A 23,950-nucleotide genomic window follows, 5' to 3' on the forward strand; every position below is an offset into this window, starting at 1 on the left:
CCAAAAAAGCCTCTGTTCCCATCTCTAACGTGGAGCTGGAATGGTTAGTATAATTCAATTTTTTCACTGCAATCCACAATCTGATTGATTGGCAGGTCACACTGGCACTCCTACCTGAGGTATTTTAGCGCTAATGATTGGTTCCTGTAACACTATTCTATAACAGAACACAGGAAGAGCAGTTCAAAAACACAGCTGTGGAAGGAAAACAATCATACAAAGAGCCCGCATGGGCTGCCAGCCTTTTCTTTCCTTTGGATGCAAGCATGCTTTTCACAGGGTGAGAATCAGGAGAGTTTGTTATCCCACTTAAAGACAAATGAGGGTCAATGACAGCCTTTCTAATGGGAAAGGGGAGGCAGCAGGGTGGGGAGTGGACACAGCTATTCTGGAGGGCCAGGGCTCTTTGCAGATGGAGGACATGATGGCTGAATCAGGACATTTTGTCTCTAGACAAAAGGAAGCCAGAAGGAAGCAGAAGGAAAGAAAAAAATAATGGCTCCCAGGAACCACTCTCAGAGCAGCAGAGGGAAGGCTTAGTAGCTCCTGCATTGAAGCCCCTCCTCCGAGTTTCTTCTACTCACCCTCTGTCTGGGCCAGAGTAGTTTTTGACACTAAACCCTGCACTCACCCCATTCTGGTGCGCACTTCTGAGGAAAGCAGACGGAAAGGAGCAGTGTGGATTTCCAGTTAGGAAGTGCACAGCAGCAGAACCAACTCGGAGGACAACAGTCAGTTTTCCTGTGTGCTTTAAAGAACCCGCCTCAGCCCCTCACATGTGCACTATCCAGTTTAACAGCTCCAGCGAGAACACTACATTGTACTCCTGTTTTCACCGAGGCTCAGACATTACCTCAGCACTTGTGACCAACCTTTGTCTTCCCAGCAACTCTGTTTTAGATGGGGGAGAGGGAGAGGTGGGAAGCAGGCAGGGGGTTCTAGCTGGCAGGGGTCACTGGGGAGGGTATTTTGATCAAGTCACTGGATTACTTGCTAAAGCTACTGTAGATTGTTCATTTAGATTAAAAAACAAAACAAAAAATCCTTTTGATGGGCATAGAAAAATACCATTCATTAAGATGTTACAATGCAAAATAAGGCAACAGGAAAGCCATAACCAAATATTTAGTTGGTTGGTTCAAGGTAAAAGCAGGCAAAACTGGGATAGAAGCAGGATATGCTTTAAAAAAAAAAAAAATCCCAAATAAGGAAGATATTACATAAAAACAACAACAACAACAAAACAAAACAAAACAAAACAAAAAACCCTCCAAAATCCAAAACCTCAGTTGGGGAAATAACTCAACTACAGTAGATTAAAAAAAAAAAAAAAAAACAAATGAGAGTGAACTCCATGAGAATACAGAGAATCCCACAGGTAAATATGCACATCCAGAGATGTGTAATGTGCTGGGCAGTAAGCCAGATTTGCCTGGTCCTCAACTGCGAACACAGGAGGAAAAGCTTTTTAAAAATTTGTTGAGCAAGGGTTAGATTTTAATTAAAATACAAAGAAAGGTAAGAAGACACGGAACAGGGGATCTTCACGCTTAGCTATGTAAACTATTTGGGAAATTCTAGTAATCACAATCTAAGGGATGGGCCAATGACTCCTACCTAAGGTTCCCGTACAAGGAAGACACACTCTGAAGACCTACTCTACGTAGCACGGCTAGACTCAGCTGGCCTAAGAAAGCAGCCTCAGGGTCTCTGAGTGGCCTGACATCATTCTGCTGAGGACACAGGCACAACAGCCTCTTAACAATGAAGAGGAGAGGGCAGAGAGAGAGCCTCCTGGACACACAGACCTACCTCAGAATAACTTCTCCTGCTGTCTTCTTTACAGAACTGTCTTAATGATTTGGGCCAGTTGACTATGCTGGCATTCAGGAAAAGACCATTTGGAAGGCACCTAATGATAGACCTTAACTCTCAAAAGCTTTTCCCATGGCAGCTAAATTCCTTTGAAGTAGGTATGTGACCAACAAATCATGGAACATGGAACTTTATCTCCAGCTGGAAGGATGATGGGTTAAATGTCAGGGTACCTGCTGGAACTGGCAAATCTTCCCAGTAACTGAACGTCAGAGTTCAGGCTGCTATGTACACTCCCCAGTTTCCCTGGCTTGCCTCCTAAGAAAGAGACGCGCTGGCTGTGGACTTCCAGGTAAACTGACACTGAATATCTGTGCTCCTCAAATACTGTACTGTGACTCCTCGCGCACTCTGACTACTATATTATGATATTAGTTGCTGACGTCACTGTCACAGCTTATGCTCTTTAAGTCACGTGAAGTTAGCACACAGTTCAGAAAGCTTCCTGATGTCACATAAATCAAAGCCCTAACACTTTAAAGAGGGTGTGGGATGGAGAGAAGAGATGGAAAGGAGCTGGTGTCAGGTAAGCTAGTCCTGTCATGTATGTATGCAGATGATGCAGCAACAATACGACTTTAAACCTGCTGATCCTCCCACAAGGTAAGAGATACCTAGAGCATCCATGGGCACAGGGAAGGGAGAATATGTGAGGCAGACTGACCCCAGCAACCGTCACAAGACCCAAAGACTTAGTTTCTGCACCCAGGGGCAAGCGCAGTGGCAGAGAAGCATGCTTGCATTCTTAAAATAGATAAATATATAAATATATATCCACAAGGAAAAAGGAAAACAAAAATCAAATTATATTTTTAAAAAGGAAACAAACAAACAAACAAACAAAAAACCCCTAAAACAAACTAAAGAAACAGAAAAAAAAGGCTGGCTTGTCAGGGGATGGGGTCAAAGAGGCCCCAGTGTGTGTACTTACATAGAGGTCAGCACCGTAAAATCCGTCCTGGTAAACCACACTGCAGAAATCCACACAAAAACAAAAACAAAAAACAAAAGAACAGAAACACATTCCGGTTATTGAGGACGGCAGCATGCACATGCGCTACATAGGCAGGTGATGTATGAATGTGACCTGGACACGGGGCTGCGGCAAGCTGTGACAGAGATGTGTGTGTTCCATGGCTCCAGGACGTGTGAGGAGGGCTGAGGGTCTGCAGAGCTAGATGGCGCACCTGGGCCCTGGATAACGCAGACTAGGGAGAGAAGCCGTGCTCCTGCAGGGCCGCAGGTAGCTGTGTGAGATCTGCTGGGTTCCACAGACCACCTTTAGTGTCTGGAGTACTTGTAAACATTTGCTGTTCTTTAACAGTGTGCAGAGGAGCGAGATGGTAGGGCTTAGCCTCAGGAAGAGAGTGAATGAGGTGAGTGCCATCAGGACAGGAGCTATTTGCTAAGTGTGTTTCAAATGATGCTGTGTAGTTATTTTTATTTTTTGAAATTGTAGATTTTCTTGTTATCCATACATCACCTGCTTTTTACCCTGCACATTAGACATGCGATAAGATTTGCTGATCACACAAGCATGCAAAGTATTATTATTCAGCATTTTTAAGAACCAATGCAACACCTTGGAAAAACAAGTCAATCAATTCTGACCAAAGTAAACAGAGAAATGTAATTAAAAAAAAAACCAAAAGAACAAAACAACCAAAAATACCCACAATGCATTGCTTTCACAAGCAGAGGTAATGAGCTCAAGGTTAAGGTGATTGGTCCAAGAATTGAAAGGTGCAGTGGGATCCCAGATAGTAACAATATAATCCAGAGTGGGAAGGAGCAACTGGAAGATTTTAAGGGTTCTTGTTTAACTAAACAGAGTATTTAAAGAATTCTGAAACATACAATTGGTGACTGAAGCTTTGGTCATGACTAGGCCTGTCCTTGACGGTGAACCTGGGGAAGCTGATGGCACAGCTCACCCTCCTGTTTGGGAATGGGGTTTGCCAAGCAGGCACTATTAGTTTTTTTAAACAAAAAATCTGGAGCAGCAGTATATGATTATTCTTAAAATTTTTCTCCAGTCTTATGAAGTGCTTGTATATATATAGATTTCCCCCCAAATATTATTTTGGGAGCAAAAGACATTAACAGTGGCAGAGAGAAAAGACTAATTTTCTCCACATTTGTCAGGACAAGACTTGGCTGTTATATATATATATATATATTTATATAAATATATATTTAAAATCTGTTTATTGGTTTATTAGCTAAGTACTGGGCAATCTCTTTTTTTCCGTTATAATGGAGGAGCTAACAAGCAGAGCTGCTACGCCTTACATCTAGAAGTTCAGGTCACACTTACACTGCACCTAACACTAGACTTCTGTTTTTGCACAGCAGGAAAAGCAGTTGAACTTCTGGCATCTGTGGCAGGCTTTACCTGCGTTAGTCTCCACGTACTTAAGGTCTGGTACTGGGAAGAATCTGCCTCTCCACTGCGTTTTTCTAAAAGACTTGCATAGGAGAAGGCTGAGGAACGGGGGACACAGGGGCTGAGGGGAGCTAATCTCCATCAATGTCAGTGCGGTGCACAGGCAAAGACTACAACACATTCCTTCTACAGAGACTGCTGCCATTAGAAACATGGATATATTTTATCCTAAGGCAAATCACTTATTCACTGATTCTACGAGAATTCTGATAATTCCTGTACCAATGCAATAAGAGCACAGACGCTCACAAGCGATTCTAAGAGAGCCATTCTAGGCCATTCCCCAGGAAGTACTGGACTTATTCCTTGTCATCTTCCATGTAAACTGGTGGTTTAGTTAAAAAAAAAAAAAAAAAAAAAAAAGAATACACAGGAAACTAATGTTTGGAGTACTGATATGATCAGACATAAAAGATAAGATACGATTATGCAGCTATATATCTTTATGTGGCACAGACTTAGGAGAGAATGGCTGTGAAGTAGCTCAGGAAGTTACAAAACAGGAAGTTCCACGTGTCTCTGTGCATTCTCTCCTTGCATATGTGACAGTCAATGCTTTTGGGTGGAAATGGGAGGTAGGTCATGAGCAGTTTTCTAGTGTGCTAAGCTTGTAAAAGAGTCACTTTCATGTTTCACTCAAATATTTCTTAATGAAACAAAGCTGTATCATTAACTTTTTTTTTTAAAAGAGATGTCAGAGGTTGAAGGTCAAAGGTCAAGTTGAGACAAAAAAAAGGATAAATTAAAGCAAGTCATGGCAGAAGATGGAGATGATGGAATGCATGGGATTTAATTATCTATAAATTGCAAATGAAAGTTATTTTCTGAAGCAGTTCCCTTGCAGTGTCTTGGAGTCTGCCCACTTCAGCATGCATACTTGCCTTGTCTAATAAAAATGCTTTAATTCTGTGGCATGGAGGACTCCTAATGGTATGTCCATTGGTCTATGAATGAATGAATGTTAAATTAGTATACCTTCTGATGAAGCCTATTTTGCTATCAGAAAGGGATACCCTCTCTTCCATTATGTTTTAACTAAAAAGCAACTAACTGGTTTTTCTGCAGCTGTTTATATCTTTCCACAATACAGGAAAAACAAAAACAAAAAACAACAACAAAAAAACCTGTCATAGGCAGAGAAAAGATGAAGAAGAGAAATGTCAACTCTTGAGAAAGTTCTTGGTATAACTGACTTAGAGGAGTTCACGTCATATAAAAACACACGTCAGGCTGACACAAGTAAACAACTAAAGCCAATCTGCCATCTTCCCTCCTTCTCCCCTTTCAAAAACAAAGGATTTGTTTGTTGCTATGGAATCGTTCCACTGCATGAGGCGCCCTCTACTCCAAACTGAAGGCGAGGGATGCTCCACTGTGTCAGCTGCTACCACCTCAGAAGCCAACCGCAGCTGGATCCCTACTTCTCCCTCTCTCCCTTGATTCAATTGGACTCGGTTTGTCTTTGAAGTCACCTCTTTTAGTCTGTTTCCTAAGAAGAAAGCAAATCCATTGTGGGTAACTAGCTTTGCTGCTCACTACCCAGGCAGTGAAACCATGGGGTGGGCACGTGTGCCAGCCTCTGCCCCGGCATGGGGAGGTGAGACAGGTGAGCACAGCAGACACAGTCTGGCACTATGATCTCCAGCTCCCTCCTCAGTTTTCTGTAGTAGTGTTAATCCACACTCGTGCGCTGCTGAGTGAACTCCATGCCAACACACTGCTAGCAAACACAAGACGGCTCTGGCCACTGTCTTAAGCCGTCACCATGAAGGCTTAAGGTGGCCAAAATGAGGCTTTATATAATGAATTGACCCTTGGTCAAAATTCTGTATTTTAGTTCTTGCCCTTAAGTCCATTAATTTGCAAATATTCACATAGCATTTAAATGCTGCCAAGCAACATCTTAGAAATCAGGGAGGGCCAGAACACTCTTTCTTCCCTTCTGTTTGTATCCAATTGCTTATTTCAGAATGATGACTTTGGAATCTAATGCTTACCCTGGATAGGCGGGGATGGCTGTTGGAGGTACCGCTCGCACTGCACCATACACTGTCCGCCCTCTGCCCCTCAGATGGGCTCCTCTGAAAGCGGCTGCTGTGGTGGCTGCAGTTGGGTAAGGGAAGCCAGGAACTAAAGGGAGACCCAAAATATGACAGAAATTTCAACTTGCATTCAGGAGCTGATACAAAGCTAGACTGGGACTCAACTATGGAAAAGGCAGAAGGACAGGCACCAAATCTTTCTTGAAAAGGTAGCAAGCATACTAATCAATACCCTAGTGACTCTGGGGCTTTGGGTAAGAAACGGAAAGAGAGATACGGGATGACCAAACCATGACTCCACGCCTCACTCGTCACAGATCGTGAGTTTACTGTTTCTTGCAAAATTTTCCAGTTTTATGAAAACTGATAAAAAAATTTGTATCATAATAAGATGTACAAGATTAATTTCTGTGGGTGATTTAAATCAGGTCAATATAAATTCTTCAACAGGCCAACTATTAATTTCATTTCTGTTATTATGTAGTAATTATTCCTCAAAAGGAAACCTCTTTATATTCTTAATGGTACAGGCATAAAATAGTTTTTAGAGAATTTATTTGTTAATTTAATTTCTTTAATATAGATAAATAAACAAACAGGAATTTTAAAGACAGGTTTCTCTGTATAACCCTAGCTGGTCTGGAAGTAGTTCTGTAGACCGGGCTGGCCTCGAACTCACAAAGATCCGAATGCCTCTGCATCCTCAGCGCTGGGATTAAAGACGTGTACTGACGCTGTCTGGTGTCTTAAAATATTTTAACCTCCTCAGTTGCCCTGTACCCTATATCGAGACAGACAGAGCTGGCTCTAAGTGTTCCTGGCTCTGGAAGCCATGTACAAACAACTTGCTCTGTGGAATCCGGTTTAGTTACACCTTTTGCCAGGGGAAGCGGCAAGTGACGTTAGAGTAGGAAGAAGGTGGCCTGTCACTGACACTGCAGCTGTGCTAAGTGTTCCCCGCAGGACAGCGGGCTTGAATAGTGCAGGCTACACACACGCTCTTATCTTCTGACTTCCTTATGGTCCTGACGGTCACACAGATAGGACAGTTACATGTCCATCTGTACGCTTCCCAGTGAGTTTTGTTTTGTGGACGCTTCTAGTGTGAGTTACAGAAAACAGGGCACTATGCTACCTATTACTCTATCAAGAATGTTTTTTCCCATCAGTTCTGCATTATGCTAGAACAAAACCAGACCAAACTAGCACATGTGGCAACAGTCAGAAAACGCATGGCAGGTCAGTGTAGGCTACTTACTGATTAGAGGAATGTAAGTGTTGATGCCCCCTCTTCCTGACAAGGGCACAGCCGCCTCATTGCCTAGGGACACATCAGCTTGAAAGCTGGATGCTAAGCGTATTAAAAACAAAACAGAAAACAAAAACCACAAAAGGTTACAAAGAGATAGCCGAATGAGACACCACAGACACCATTAAGTAGCAGACAGGGAAGCAGTGTACTAGTACCTGCATATAACTCAGGGCCGTACACAGCTCCAACTACTGGGCTTAACTTCCAGCCTGAAACAGAAGAGGACAGGAGTGAGCTCTGCAGGCCAAGATGACTTCAGGCACCTCTGTGCTGTTTTTCCTCCCCAGGTCAGAGTCACAGGAAAGGGCAATGGTGCTATCTTTAAGCAGTGCCCTCTCTAGTTTCTGCTTGCAAGCTGCCCAGACTTCCCTTAATGATAAAGCTGTGACCCCAAAGTTGCTTTTTGTCTGTCTTATCACAGCATCAGACTGTAACTAGATCAGAAAAACAAAATGGAGGGAGGGAGGAAGACGGATAGGGAACGTGAGGAAGAGGAGGAACCAGAAATACAGCCTGCCCTGAGTTTAGAAGAGGAAAAAAATCTGAACACCTATCATTTGGTACCACATGGCAGCACACTTCCTTACACGCCCTCTTAACAGTGCTTTACACTAGGGCCTCACTAGGGCACCCTCAGATTGGATTAAAGCCTGACCTAGAGTCAGGGGCAGTGGCGCACAGGCCTTTAATCCCAGTGCTCAGAAGGCAGAGGCTGGCGGATCTCTGAGTTTGAGGCCAATCTGGTCTACAAAGTGGTTCCAGGACAGCAAGAGCTGTTATACAGAGAGACCCTGTCTCAAAAACAAGTGTACACGTGTGTGTGGTGGTGACCTACAAAAAAAAAAAAAAAAAAAATTCCCATACTCCAAACCAAAACCAAACCAACCTGGAACTTGATGGCACATCATTCAGCTTTACCACACAGGTTTTGTTGGTAAATGGAAATCTCTCTTCACAGTAAAAATTGGGGTTCACCAAGTAGACAGAGAAAGTTAGGCAGTAATGAAATGTGAAGTCTATTCCTATGTTCTGTGCATGGCTTCAGGTTTTAATTTATAATTAACATTTTAATGAACATGTTACTCAAGACTCCGAAGGATACCAGACTAGATGTCAAACACCAAGTTCAGGGTTTAGAAATGCTGAGTTTCCAAATACTATGCTGGGACATGTTTTTTTTTTTTTTTTTTTTCTTTTTTTCGGAGCTGGGGACCAAACCCAAGGCCTTGCGCTTGCTAGGCAAGCACTCTACCACTGAGCTAAATCCCCAACCCCTATGTTTTTGTTTTTGAGACAGTTTCTCTGTGTAGCCCTGGGTGTCCTACTTCCTCTCCTGAGCACTGTGACTAACCACTACTGCTCAGCTGTGACAGTTTAGCCCTGTATGTACTTACAGGAATAAGCCAAGTGTTTTGTTTGTAAGCAGTGCATGCTACCCCTCTAGTAGTGAGCAGAGCTCTACAGAAGAACTTAAGAAGTAGCTACTGACTTTTCTATACAGGAAGCAACACACCCTGCCATTCTGGAGGGCTAGCTCTTCACGGATTATCCATTTCTCTCCCTACACTGCCGCTGCTCTTTGCTCTGCTATGAATGTAGGGATGGAGAGAAGGAAAGGCCAGTTATATTGAAATTACAGATTTTCCTTCCTTTTTTACATTTTCATATTCATTCTCATTCTCTCTTTCGCGTGGTGTGTGTGTGTGAGTGCATGCATGTGCATAAATGCCACTATGCATGTATATTAGTAAGGTGTATTAGTGAGAGGACAATATACAGAAGCTGGTTTTTTCCTTTTACCATGTGGATGTGGGAGAAGAATTCAGGCCGTCAGGCTTGGAGTTAGGTGTCTTAATTACTTACTGGGCCCTATGTAGTCCAGGCTAGTACCCTGAAACTCATTACTCTTCTGTCTTACCCTTCCTAGTGCCAAGTTACAGGTGTGAGCCACCATTATCTGGCTGAAATAAGTCACTCTCAAGACAATCCCTTATAGTGATAAAAATGCTCATGAAGGCCAACACAGTGGTTCAGTGAGTAAAAGCATTTACCACCACGTTTGTTTGATGCCTGGGTCCCATATGGTGAAAGGAGAGAACAGACTTATGTGGGTTGAGGCATCCTCTGACCTACACACACACCTTCCAGAATGAATAAAATGCTCATGTTGTGTGCCCTTGTGCACCCCCGCCCCCAGAGTTACAGGTAGCTCAGAGCCACCTGACATGGGTTCTGGGAACTGACCTTGGGTCCTGAGTTGTTACTTCAGGGCTAAATTCTGCATTTCAGAAAACAATTTAAACTTATTTTGTGTGTTGAGTATGGGTGTAGGTATGCTATGGAGGGCAGTGGGGATGAGAAGACAACTTCCCTGTTGTTTCTGCCACTGTATGGCATATTTTAGGCTGGCTAGCCCAAACTTTTGCCTAAGGTTCTTGGATTACAGATGTGGACCACCACACATGGCTTTTCACATAGGTTCCAGTTTCTGAACTCAGGATCTCAGGCTTGCATGGCTGGTGTTTTTTTCCTGAGGAACCACTTTTCCAGCCCATCATTGAAAATCCCACTCTCACAAATGTTTATTAAACTCACTGTATAACTTGTATAAAAAGCTACACCCTAAAGCCCCAGGGCCATTGCTGACAGGTCTTAGGGAAAGCAAGGAATCTAGAATTATAAAAGAGACTGGAGGTTTTCCTTCCCACTAATCCAGATCACACTCACATGAAGGGGAATCAGTAGGAAAACACTCCTGGGTCTTCAGGGCTACATGGGAAATTCCCATGTTACAAGGAGCTACAGAGACTGAGGATGCTCATGGGCTATCTATCTGCTTTAGCAGGTAACTTCTTAAAGTGGCATGTACTGTGTAGAAGACCAAAGTTAATGAGATCAAAACAGCTTTGTAAGTTAAATACTTAGTTTAATTTTAAGGGAAAAAATGAATCTGTAAAGATAAAACATTTTTCTAAGAGGTCAAATGTGAATTGAGCTGATAGTCCTAGAAAGTCATGAAAATTTCCTATGTCTACATAAGAACAAAGGTTCCCCCAAGGCAGCTTGTAACTCCTCACCATTTGCATATGGTGTGACCATCTTCTTGTTGGTCATGACCCGTGCTGTAGCATTATTCACCTAAAAATAATGAGCAGACAAGAGGGGCAAGAGAGACACATTAGGGACATTACTGAGCATCCAGTAACAGTACATCATTTAAAATGTAAATTTCTGATAGCATTTAGATAATTAACATAGCATTATAAAAGTCATAGAATTTTAATGTAAGTGTTTTATTAAATGAGGCTAACAAGAGTAAAATGTAGTTTCTTGGTCTCCAAATAGAAAACTGTGGCTGTTCTACCTGTCAGCACTGCAGAGAAACCGTGCAGTTACAAGTTCTCTGGACAGCCTTAAGATGTCTCTTTACTGAGGATGCTTTGGAAAAAAAGGAAATAGGGAACAAATATATCTACAAAAGAACTTTGAAGCTTGTTAATAAAACAGAGGCTTGCCACCTGAGCCATGATGCTGATGTCATATCCTGTCCTGATGTTCTCTATCTTTTCTTAACTACTTGGGATTAGAAAATAAATAGAGGGACTAAAGATTCCTGTGGTGGCAGTCTGTGGGTCATCCTCAATGTTCTAGATCACGTGGATCACTCATTTAAGATGAAGCTTCTGAGGGCCTTTGGCACAAGTGCTGGGCAGTGAAGAGTCATTGCTTAGCTCTCCTGTCCTGTGGTCCTCTATCCATGACAAAGCATGTATGAGGCTTCTCCATGCCAAGGTGGGGAAAGGACAGGAGCGGCAGAAGTTAGGACACTGTGGGTGGTCTCGGGACCACCTTCAGAGCCTCATCATAAACTTAACTGCAGCTTGCCTTGAGCTTGGAGCTTATGAAATATAAATATGTCTCATCTGTTTTTTAAAAACAAGTCTCATTAGGAAGCTCAGGCTGAGTCTGGAATTTGCTATGTAGCCAGGCTGGCCTCAAATCTGTGATCCTCCTATCTCAGCCTCCTGAGATTATAGGCTTGTGCCACCAAGATCAGCTTACTTTGCCTCTAGGAATATACATTGTACTAGATTTATGTTAAGGAGACCAATTTGCGGTAAAACTGGAATTTAAAAACATTTATGACCCTCTCTCTCTTCCTTCATGAAGACAGCTTGAAACTTCATTTACTCTAGTTTGACCACCAGATAATGTAAACATTTCACATTTACAAAGAAAGAATGGGAGACAACAACGATGAGATTGAGAGCATGCAGTTAACACACACAAAGAAAAGAAAGAAACAACTGGGAAAGAAGAGGGAGAGTGAGCAGCAAGGTCGGAATGGAGCAAGGGCTTGAACCAGCTGCTACAGCAGAAAGCCACCAAGCAATTCAAAGGGAAACCAGCCAGAACCAAGCAGACACTACCAGTCAGCAAGAGACACCCACAGCTCCAGACAGAGAGGGACAGGGAGGAAGAAAGGAAGGGGCTGAAATGGGAAGCCAGGGAAACTGAACAGCGTGGTAGGGGAGAACAGGAAAGAACAGGAGGGGTGTCGGCAGGAAAGAGCTGCACAGGGGTTTAGGAAAGGGGGCAGAGTGCATTAATAAAACCAGCCAGACTGGAGTTCAGTAACTCTGAGTAAGATGCGCAAGGGGAAAAAAAATCACCATGAAGTCAGTAACCAAACAGCTCAGACTGCTACAAGACAGGATGTACATCCAAAGTCCAGGCGACATCACCCCACAGCAGTGAAAATAAAAGGGGCAGGAAGGGAGAGAAGCAAGTCAAACCACATCTGGTAGTGTTAATGTGAGATGGCAGATGGACTTTTTCTCTCTTAATTGTTTTGTGATTACATTTTTAAAAGCTTCTTCGCTAGCACTTTCAGTTCACTTACCGCCAACGGGCACCATCGCCAGCACTGTGTATAGTTACCATGGAAAGAGTGAGGCAAGTGAAGGGCCCTAAATGCTAAACCATTGGAAAGGGGAAAAAAGCAAAATATGCAGACATCTTACTCAAATGGTGGCTTTTATATTTAATACTTTAAAAAACTGGGAAAGGGGAGAGGAGCCAGTTAACCTTCAATCTGTTCGTCACTCTATGCTGGTGAGCCCAAGGGCTGATTTTGCAATCACCACATCTGTCCATCAATGCCACCAGCTGCCCTTGAACCCTCTCTTGAGACTGCATTTGTCAACTTTGGAGGCAAGCCTTGAAATTCTCGGTATTAAGATTTAAAACTACCAGAATTTTAGATTCTGTACCCCCCCCCCCCATAATCATCTATGCACACGTACCAAACGTACTTGGAGGGGAACTGGCCTCCAACACACAATGCTAGAGCTAGATAGGTTCTAGACATTTTTGAAGTTAGTTTTGCTTAGGCCTCATTATAGGAATTCAGAGTCTTGCAAACTGAAGCAAAGGAAAAAAACTCAAGAGAGCAGAAGGATGAACATTTTGGAAGAGGGAAAAAAAGTAAGTGGGAAAACAGGTAAGCATACATCCCCGCCCTCCAAATTAACCCTCGAACAACCAAGAGCAGGGGAGAAGCCGACAGATTGTTACTTTATAGTGTAGTGCAAGGAGGTGAAGACAGACAGACAGGAGTGCACACACGGACAGGAGTGCACACACAGACAGAGTACACACACAGACAGGAGTGCACACATGGACAGGACAGGGGTCCAAAGGTGAAGTGAGGCAGTACACAAAGAGAAAGAAAAATATAAACAAGAAATTGAATTATTGAAGACATGCACCTCGATTTTACGGCCCTCTACCACGGTGCCGTGCAATTTCTCCCTGGCCCTGTCTGCATCAGCACTATTCTCGAAAGTTACGAACCCGAATCCCTGCATGCAGCGGGAGAAGGGGGAAAACATGCACATCGTTATATTGAAATACTCATCTTTTGGTAAACAGAAAACATCACAGTATGAAGTGACGTCAGCACAACTAACACCAGCAATTTCTTCCAAAGGCACATTTTTGATCCATGCATATTTTGTAAAGGGAAATTTAAACCCAATAAAAGGATAAAGAACTGCAATAATAACAGTAACTTAATTAACCGCAGTAACAATATGATAAAATATGAAGTATGTGAGGCCAGACCAAGATTAAGGTAGGAAGCTACTCGGGTCAAACTATTCAACCAAAAATCTGAACATACAAAACAAAACAAACCCAGGAAGCTGTTATTATTGTGTGCACACGTATGCACTGGTGCAGTGGAGGGCAGGGCAGTGTCTTCACTGACTGCTCCAATGAGCCAGCTCTCTACGTATGTCTCTTTTCTTAATGTGAGTGTGGAGGGTCAAACTCGGGTCCTCACACTTGCAAGGGACACACACATTTTACAAACCAAGTCATCTTTCTAGATCCCGCTCTTCTCTCAGCTGACTCTCTGACCTGAAGCCTATACTTCTCCACTAACTGCTGTGTAAAAACTCACACTCAAGGTTACCGGCTCCATAACGAGATGTGAAGGAGTTCGTTCAGTCCTGCTTTACCTGTGTCTTACACCACGGATTTTTGGGAGTAGAGTAACTGAAGACAGTAGTAAGGTCTAGTTCTGTGGGTAACAGCGGTGTAAGCAAGCCTAAATATCACTGGAAATGGACAACTGGGACTTTTCTTCACCAACAATTTTAAATGATCAGATTGGCACTTTATGGAAAACTCTCCCACTTTATGTGTATGGCTGAATTTCAGAAAAATACCTATATCATACATCTGTTGATGTCTATCTCTGCTGTTAAAGGCAAATTAGAGATTCTTCCCCATGAGGAAAAGCAGGAATCAGGTATCAGGAGTGAGGAATGATAGTAACAGTGGTGGTCTGCTGTTGACAGGAAGACACCATGAAGGAGGTAATGCGGCAGCTGCCGTGTGGGTCAGGATTAGTATAACGTGCCCTGTATTGGATATAAAGAGAGCACACAAACAAGGCCAGGGGCTAACCTACCCCCTGCTCATCTCCAGAGGCAGCTCACCACAGGGACTACCTCATCAAGTGCCCACCACCTTCACCACAGGTACACTGGCACTGCCCACTCCCCACAGCTGTAACTTTAGTCATTTCTCTAGCAGTTTACACCTGCAGAGGGGAACCTCTCAGGATTCTCTGAGGAGTCACTGAAGCCTAACAACACAGGCATGCCTCCATATATAAAACCCCATCTTAAACAGATTTTACAGAGCCAGAAATGGTGGTGTACTCCTTTAATCCCAGCTCTGGGGAGACCGAGACAGGCAGATCTCTGAGTTTGAGGTCAGCATGGTTACAGAGTGACTTCCAGGGCAGCCAGGACTATACAGAGAAATCCTGTCTCAACCAACCAAAAACCAAATCAAACCAAGCCAACCAACAAAAACAAAACAAATGACAATGACAAAAAACCAAACAAACAAACTTTTATAAAATCAAGGCTATGATGATCCCTCCACAGTCTAACTGGTCATGTGCGTAGGCTGTGTCTGAAAGATTCTAATGAATTATCTCTGCTCACGCCTGCGTACCACACCTGTACAAGTACCCCAGGAGGGCATGCTCTGTTGACAGGACAAATGAATGTTTACTGTAGTGGACCCTAGGATAACTGTTTTTAACACTTTCCTACAGAATGTATACACTGGTTGAAAATAGTAATAGGAAAGTATTTTCAGAAACAAATTTAATATTAGCATGTTGACAGCCACTTTGACAGCCTCGAGGTACTGAAGGCAAGTTATGAAGGATGCCAGTGTCTTTCTTTTCTCTGAAGATAAACAGACTCTGAGGACAAGAAGCCAATTCTTCTACACAAGAATCTACCAACTGGCAGGCAAGGTAGGCTGGTTTAAAGAAGGTCAGGTAGAGTGAGGGTTGAGTTTGGGAGAGCTTTACTTTTAATTGTGTATCTGTGTGGACATTAGGTGCCGGTGGCTGAGAAAGCCAGAGGCCATCAGGTCCCCCTGGAGCTGGGTCTACAGGAAGGTGTGAGTTGTTTGACTTGAGTTCTGGGAACCAAACTTAGGGCTCTGTGCAAAAGTAACACACAGAGCCCTAAGTAACCTATAACCTGCTGACCCACATCTCCATCTCTACATCCCAAGTATTTATATCAACCTGAGAAGAATTATAAACTACATTGCTACCAATTCTCACAGTCATAGTTCTCATGTCTTTGGTTAAGCTAATAAATTATAAATTGACCCTAAAGTTCATGTGAAAGTGCACACTTGATTTTTACATTGTGAACGCCTATATGTGCTGTTTGCTAACACCAAACTGTATATACTTGTCCTAGCATAGATATGGAGAACGGGGAAGAAGGGCAGAGAGAATAGAGTCATTCTAAAGGGAAAGAGATGATTTCAAATGAGAGGGAAATATCCTCTGACATTCAGTGAGTGCTAACGAAATCAAAACTCAAAACTTGGCCAGTCTGCGTGTGGACTCTATTAAGTGACATTATTCTGCAAATCCAACTGAGAAATGTCTCTGACATCTTCTCTTTTGTGATGTGTGAATGAGACACCAGCAACACAGTAACTATGTCAAAAGAATAGACATGGTATCACAGGCACTGACAATTCTTGGTTTGCAAATGGGAAAGTTAAACATTAGTATCTATGTTAGGTTTTCCAAATAATGACTATTTGAGGGAAAAACTGCATTTTCAACCAACTATATTAAAGTGTTTTCTATTCTAAGATGATGACATGCTAAATGAAATGCTAATCAAGATACCACAGACTTTCCAGCAAGTCTTCCCTGGTGAGAAGATGAGGAGGACTCGCTTGATGGTTTGGGGCTGATAGGAAACACAGGTTAAGATTTCATTCTTTGACGATAAATGGATCCTTTGTAGGCAGAGTAATGTTCACCACTACCAAGTTCCTCATGTCTTAATCCCTGAAGCCACAGAATATGTTATCTTGCAAGGCAAAAGGGATTTTGTAGATAGGATTAGATTAAATAAGGTATGGAGAAGGATTGCTGTAATCCCCAAGGTATTTATAAGGAAAGGAACACAAGAGGCTGGACTCCAGAATCCAGTATCAGCAGCTTCAAAAAGGCCAGGCTGATCGTGTTGGCCCTGGAAACAGAGGGAGCCATAGTCCAGCAGCAGCGGGCATCCTCCAGAGGCCAGAAAAGCAAGGCAGGGATTATGGCCACAGCTTCTCTGGGCATAAGGGTCACCCACAGGAAAACCTGCTCTAGAAAGCCAGGCTTTCATGTACCTCTATCCTTCAACACGAACTGAGAGTAAATTCAACTTGAATCTCTAGTCTTATGAGGTAAAAATAAAACCATGTCTAAATTCAACACATTTCACTTGAGCGGCTAAATATGAACATAAGTTAATTTTGAAATATAGAGCTGAATTTGCACTAGTCACTAGTATAATAAATGTACCATATAACTTATAAAGGTAATACTCACAAAATCTTTTGTTTGTTTGTGAGACAGGATTACAACCTATGTAGTTTTGCTATTCTAGAACTCTATGTAAACAAGGCTGGATTTAGAGATCTGTCTGCCTCTGCCTCCCAGCGTGTTGGGATTAAAGGTGTATACCACCACACCCAATTTATTAAATTCTTGGTTCAAGTATGTAAGGCAATGATTTTTATTTAATTCCCATTGATAAAAACAGGTAACAAAAAGTAAACTTGTTTTTCATTAAGATGCCACATTTGCTTACACTAACACTACCCAACAGAACCATGTGTACCACATATATTTTAAATCTTGATAGTCACATTAAAATAACAGAGATTAATTTTAACTACACACTGGACCTAGTGTATATCATGTATTCATCTCAACATGACAGCACCATGAAAACCCTCCAATGCATGAAGTGCCTGGTGTTCTCTCTGTGCTAAGCCTCTGTAGTCTCAAGTGTGCGTATAGTGTAAATCTCAGCTTCGACTCCTTCATGGTTCCAACTGGTGCTGTCACAGCAGACAGCAGTTTTAGGGTTCTTGGTCCTCTCAATGTTAATGAAACTGCTAGGGTTGCACTAGCAGCTTCCCAGTTGTTTTAGCTGTGCTCTCCATAGCGGGCTGGAGAGATGGCTCAGCGGTTAGAGCACTGACTGCTCTTCCAGAGGTCCTGAGTTCAATTCCCAGCACCCACATGCTGGCTCACAACCATCTGTAATGGGATCTGATGCCCTCTTCTGGTGTGTCTGAAGGCAGCTACAGTGTACATGAAATAAATACATCTTAGAAAAGAAAGAAAGAAAGAAATGGAGCATCACGTTAGGTGCATCGCTGTGGTCCAACTTCCACCTGGAGGAAGAGTGTGTTCGTGCCTGCCTCGGCACCATCTATCATGACATACAGGAGCCGAGTAACTGTCACCTTTTTGGTCTGGCCTCAGGCTGTAATAGTAATAATAAGTACCAATAGGATAAACATTGTAAAATATTTTTATTCTTTTAAATTTTGTATAATTTTTGAATTTTTCCATCTCAGAAGAATGAGAAAGAAAATTTACCATGTAACTTTAAGGGGAGAAATCAAACGCAGATGGATCTTCTGGGTATTGCCAGAACACAGAAATTAAAAAGTAAATGAAAGAAAGAAAAAAAAGAACTAAAACTCATAAAGTGGTAACAAGAAAAATAGATGAAGCCTTCTGGACATACATATTGTTAATTCAGTTTCAAGTACAGTGGAAACACTTTGCGCCATCATTATCTACCAACATTACTGAAAACCATAGAGACCAACTTAGTATTCTTCAAAGACAATCTTTTGACCATATTTGGAAATAAACAATTTATCTTCATGTGAAATCAAAAGCCAAGGCAATGGTCAAGAAACCAGAGCGTCGTTCTTGTGTCTGAGGAGGTAGAGAGTGGCATCTTCCTACACTCCGGCCTATACAAAAGCCCACCCTGAAGCTGGAGCCGGTCAGAAGGGATCCACCTGGGAGAGGGATGAGAGCACATCTGGGACAGTCAATACACATGGCAGCCGCCAGCACGGAGACAGCTACACAGCTGGTGACAGTGAGTGAAGACAGTGCAAGTCCCATGCTCAACAACGGGATGGACTCAGGAGAAAGTTCTTGGGCATGGGGTGCTGCTAGCACAAGCTACCAGCTCGAGGATACTAGGGCTAAATGGCAGCCATCACTCAGAGTTGTGCTGAAGAGTCCATAAGACACCAGGGTGGAAATAAAAATCAGACTCATGGGTGGACACTCTCTGTTGTTTGCTTTTGACTTCTATTTCTCATTAAGGATTTTTGCTTTCCTTCTAAAAAGATACTTTAAAGAACCTAATGGAGAGTAATATTGTAGTTTATTATTTAAATGTGACATTTTAAGGAAGACAAGTATTATGAATAGCAATAAGATAACAGGAATAAACTTGAGCTAATCTAAAATAAATGATAAGTCTACTTAGGTTACTTCATGATTATATTAACATCCTTCTGTTACTAGTCAAATTTGAGACTCAAGAAAGCTATGTATAACTCACACTCACTTTTCTGGATTCCTTTTGGGGAAATGAGCTCTTTTTTGGGGTCAGGAGTATTCTCACATATTTGATTTACACATTTTTAAAAGGCAAAGACTATCTTTGTTTCAGCTGCTCAGAGTTTTTAGACACAGCTGTTTTTATAGAGAATAGAAAAAAGCGGACAATCAACTCACACAAAGTAATTTAAGAAATACTATGATTACAGCCCATTATCCTTTGCATAATTCAAAGGACAGGCAAAGCAAACGGCAACAGCCAAACACGAGGCAATCAGTGCTTTGTAGAGCACAGCAGACGCCACAGGAAGTGGTAGAGAGGGTGAGCTGAGGGTGCAGGGAGCACTGCTCACCACCTTTCCAAATGAACTCACTCTAAAGCAGACAGCTTGGAGATGTAGTCCACTGGCTGAGTGCTTGCCTAGCAGGCGTAAGGTCCTGGGCTCCAGACCCAGCGCAGATAGGGGAGGGTAGTTTTCCCCCTCTAGGATAATTTGTTCAAACATTAATTTACATGCCACTATCACTTATCTCAGACTTATTTATGGCTAATTTTTTTCATTACTACCTAAAAATTTTAATAAAGCTAATTTCTGCACAGAAAAGTACTCTGTTTAAAAGCCAGCGCAGGGCAATTGCTAAAACCACAGTATGACAATAAAGTCTTTCTGAAATTAGTCAACTCCAAATGTATAAAAGAAATGAGAAGCCAGGTGTTACAGTGCATGCCTTTAAACCCAACACTCTGGGAGGCAGTGAGTTCAAGGCTAGCCTAGTCTACACAGAGTGTTCCAGGACAGCCCTGTCTCAACAAAACAAAATAAAACAAATAATAAACAAAAACTGAACCAAAAAAGAAAAAGGAAAGGAAATGTTTATTCTTTCTTTTAGGTGGATCCCCAAGGAGACATTAGGGGTCTGACTCCACAATCCCATTTCTGTCAGCTTCAGTTCCAGGAGCACTACTTTGGGAAGGCCTCCCGGGTGTCAGGAAGGCAAAGGTCCCGTGCAGGATTCCCAGCCTTTGATGCAGGTCCAGGGTGCTTCACTCTGGACACACTTGCCAGTCAGTCATGTCTACACTGCCGTCCCAAAGACATTCGGGAGCAGGGAAGACACTGCTGGAGCTACAGAGACAACACCCAGCTTTAGAGTCAGTCCTCAGAGGGAAAACAGGCAGGCAGGCAGGCAGGCAGGTGCCATTATTTTAAAATGAAATTACATGGGAGAGGTAACTGGTTAAGGTGAGATTAAGTATTGGTAGCAGGTGAATCCTGAAATCAGTGAAAAGCCTTTAGAAAGATCATTTCCTTTGCTTCACAAGAATTCACTCTTTTCTATAAGAAGCAATTCCTTAGTGCCTGGGCACACTTGCACTGGCCCTCTGGCTGGGATAGCTTAACAATGGTTATTTGAAATACACACAACTTAAAACCAAAAGTGTCTCAGTTAACTAACTACTTTGGTAATCAGTGTGGTCAATGATCGTACTTATTGACTTCACTTTCGTCTTCATTCATGGGCTTCAGCCTTGAGGCCAGGGGTATTTCCCCACTTGTAGCTAAATGCTTAATAAAAATAAATGTTCAACAAAAATACCTGTTCAGAAGTACAAACATCACAAGTTTTATGGGTTAGTTAACAGACTCTACTTTAAGATACTTACCAGGTTAAGTGCTGGAGGAAGGTCTGTATAGACATATTAATCTTTTTTCTGTTTGTTTTAACTGAAAGCTGGAAGCTTAAAGTATAATTATCTCTTTAACAATGAAAAATACCACTTATCAGTCACTCTAAGGGATGCAAGAGTACTGGGGCTTCAGGACAGCGTGCGTGTGTGCGTCCCTGCAGGTGGGCGGGAGGTGAGGACTAGCAACTACTAAAGCACAGGAATCTGCAGTGGACTGAAAAAGGAAAATGTTAACTCATTTACTGTATTCAGCTTTTCCTTAAGTTATATTCTTAGGGCTTCAATCGTGGCCAAGAACTATTTTGAAAGAAGCAGATATGACCAAATAAAAATTAGTTTTAAACTTACTCTGAATAAGGAAAAACTGAGACTGCAATGTGAGCCCAACACAGAACGCGTTAGAGACTAGCTATAGCGGCTGGCACAGCAGTACTCTCACTCTTAGTATAAAGCCGAACTCATGAGCTCAGAGTGGCTGCTTCCTGAGGCTCATTTGTCTGGGTGTGGCTCCAGGAGACAGAATACCTCACTGCTCTGGGAGGAGCCTTGACAAAATTTATTCAAAGAGAACAAGTGACTTGGCTAACTGAGAAAAAAAATCCTCACTGATTTGTTCTCAGCGCCACCTAGGCATTTCCCAAGCTACTTGTTTCTTGGTGCCTTTTACTTTAAGGCAGCCCAGGCTGGTTGAGGAACCTTGCCTCCTGTCCTGGGAACGTCTACACTCCTCTCTAGCTCTCCTGCCTCCTGATACCCTCTCAATGTGAACAGCCTTTCTGGAGAACCTAACCCAAGGAAGACACTTGGTAGACTTTGTGCAGCATGGGACCCAATTCTGCACCCTGCTCCAGTGAAACCAGTCTTAGGGGAAGCTGAGTGAGGTATGGGCTTACCTTGGAACCGCGCTCATTAAAGATTATTTCCACATCTAGGATTTTGCCAAACTGCTGCAGAGACAAAAACAAAAACAGAAAACAAAATCCAAACCATTTATTTAAGGTTAGCCTTTGTTTAGACATTAGCTTTTCTTCTGAAGGAGACAGCTTTTCTCTTCTTTGAACTAGTGCTCATTTGACTTCAAGTTCCCATCCCCACCCCTGAGGCAGGGCGAGTGGTTTCTCCATTCCCTCAGGGGCACCCACATACACCTGTTGAGGCCACTGTCCGAGGACCTCACCAAGCTGCCCTACTACACCTGTGTGGCCAAGGCCTGGCCCTTTTCTAACTACTGCCTTAATTAATTTATTGTCTCAATTTTAAAAAGTTCTATTTTACCACGTAGAATCGGTACACTGTCAGGGAGATCTGCTGCTGTCCCACCTCCCTTAAAAATTATACAAAATTTAGGTAATAAACAAAATGGAAAAAGAAAACAGAAAAAAAGAGATGAACTATGGCCTTCTATGCTGTTCCTGAAGCATACAGACATGGCACCAGATGATGTCACACACTGCTTTTGTCTTTTGAAACTGTGGATGACTGATCCCAATAAATATGTATTTGCTGCAATTTCTATAGGTGACACAATGTTCTGTAGTACTTAAAACATTTGGACATAAAGGATGATTCCACTTATTTGCCATTTTACTAGTTCTGTAACAGATATCAGGAATATTTTTAAGTAGTGATCTGTTCAATAATTATTTAATTATCTTAGAGCTAAAAGATACAAAGCCACAAAGCTCTATTCTCATGTACACCTACCCAGAGATTATGCCCAGGAGGCACTAGTGGGACAACCTGCTGACCCACAGCCTGAGGGGGAGGCCGTGGGAACCTCCCTGGCAGCACTGAACCTGATCTGCCCTCCATTAACTGCTTCATTTGAATTTCAAACCAAATTATAAGAGGTTGGAGAAAAAGCTCTGAAAAATAGAAAAACATAAGCCAGAAATGCTGTTTTCATACTAAAGTGTTAGTGTCTCAATCAGTAAAACGTGCTCAATTTTGTGCCCAGTCTGTAAGAACTAACATGGAGTGTTAGCATTTTTAAAACCTTTCTTTATTGCACTCTCCACAACCCAGGGTCTTTTGTGTAGTCCTGGCCTGGCTGTCCTGAAACTTGCTTTGTTGACCAGGCTGTCCTTGAACTCAGAGTTCTGCTGCCCCTGCATCTCTGGCACTGGGATTAAAGGCATGCACCACCACAGCCCTGCCTCCATTGCATTCTTGTAAGTTTTTTTTTATATAAAAGTTTTGTTATTTGTGTGTGTGTTTATATGTGTGTGCCCATGAGGACCAGAAGACAGTGTTGGAACTCTTGGGCCTGGAGTCATGGGTGGTTGTGACTCAGCACAGGGTGCTGGGAACTGCACTCTGGATCTCTGCAACTGCAGCAAGAGCTCTAACAGCTGAGCCATTTCCCCAGCTCTTTCATAACAACTTTTTGGAGCAAGGTCTGCCCTCCTTTTATGGTTAAGAAGAACAGAGCTGAGGCAGGTGTAGAGGAAGCTCACAGAGCTAACTGAATGCAGCATGAATTCCTGCTCTTTCCCAGGGTTACTGTTTAAGGATGGACTTCAACCATGTGGGAGAAAAGAGACACCTGGATGTCTTTTGAAATGAAAAGGAAATTCCCACTTTATGCTTTAGGAAAAGGTATGAGCTATACTGCAGAATGGCTGAAGGGCCTAGGCAACTCTTGGGTGGCCACCATCCTTCTGGCTTAGGAGCAAACCCTGCCTGCCATTCTCTACTCTCAAGATCAGCTCTTTCTGTCTCTGATGGTCAGAAGAGAAACAAGCAGCTCATCCTCTCAGGGCTGCCTTCACCCACGTGACCTCAGACCTGGAGCTGCCCCTTTCTATTTCCATCGCCCTTCTCTCTAAAGATGGAAAACAGCTTGTCACTGTGGTATGTGGCAAAGTTCTTTAAGTACTCTAAGAATGTCATTACACCTCAACTCTGACCTTTTCTTTAGTGGCAAAAGTATACCCAGATACTCAGCTGTAACAGACCTTGGCTCTGCATCTTACCACCATGAAGTAGCATGGCCAATACAGAGCAGGGCATCTGTTCTGACAAAAAAAGCCAGTCAGCTGTCCTCATGAACTGTTTAGGGAATTATTGACTATTTCTTGTCCCAGGTCAA

At 42.6% G+C, this 23,950-nt stretch overlaps 1 protein-coding gene across 25 annotated transcripts in view; it reads right to left on the reverse strand.

Annotated features, from left to right (window-relative positions):
• The window catches only part of Rbfox2 (RNA binding fox-1 homolog 2), a 241,488-nt gene that overhangs the window by 13,407 nt on the left and 204,131 nt on the right, over window positions 1-23,950 (reverse strand). For 8 of the 25 annotated variants that reach the window (XM_032917767.1, XM_032917940.1, XM_032917892.1 and 5 more), the window contains 7 exons: window positions 21,753-21,806; window positions 13,447-13,539; window positions 10,753-10,813; window positions 7,831-7,884; window positions 7,622-7,714; window positions 6,319-6,463; window positions 2,807-2,846 (listed from right to left, as the gene is read on the reverse strand). In XM_032917767.1, coding sequence (XP_032773658.1) covers window positions 2,807-2,846; window positions 6,319-6,463; window positions 7,622-7,714; window positions 7,831-7,884; window positions 10,753-10,813; window positions 13,447-13,539; window positions 21,753-21,806 — 540 coding nt within the window. Of the gene's footprint in view, window positions 1-114; window positions 158-2,806; window positions 2,847-5,202; window positions 5,266-6,318; window positions 6,464-7,621; window positions 7,715-7,830; window positions 7,885-10,752; window positions 10,814-13,446; window positions 13,540-21,752; window positions 21,807-23,950 lie in introns of those variants that run through there. The other 17 variants (XM_032917783.1, XM_032917825.1, XM_032917817.1 and 14 more) reach the window with 12 other exon arrangements.

This window comes from Rattus rattus, chromosome 1 (assembly GCF_011064425.1).
Source record: "Rattus rattus isolate New Zealand chromosome 1, Rrattus_CSIRO_v1, whole genome shotgun sequence".
NCBI lineage: Eukaryota > Metazoa > Chordata > Mammalia > Rodentia > Muridae > Rattus > Rattus rattus.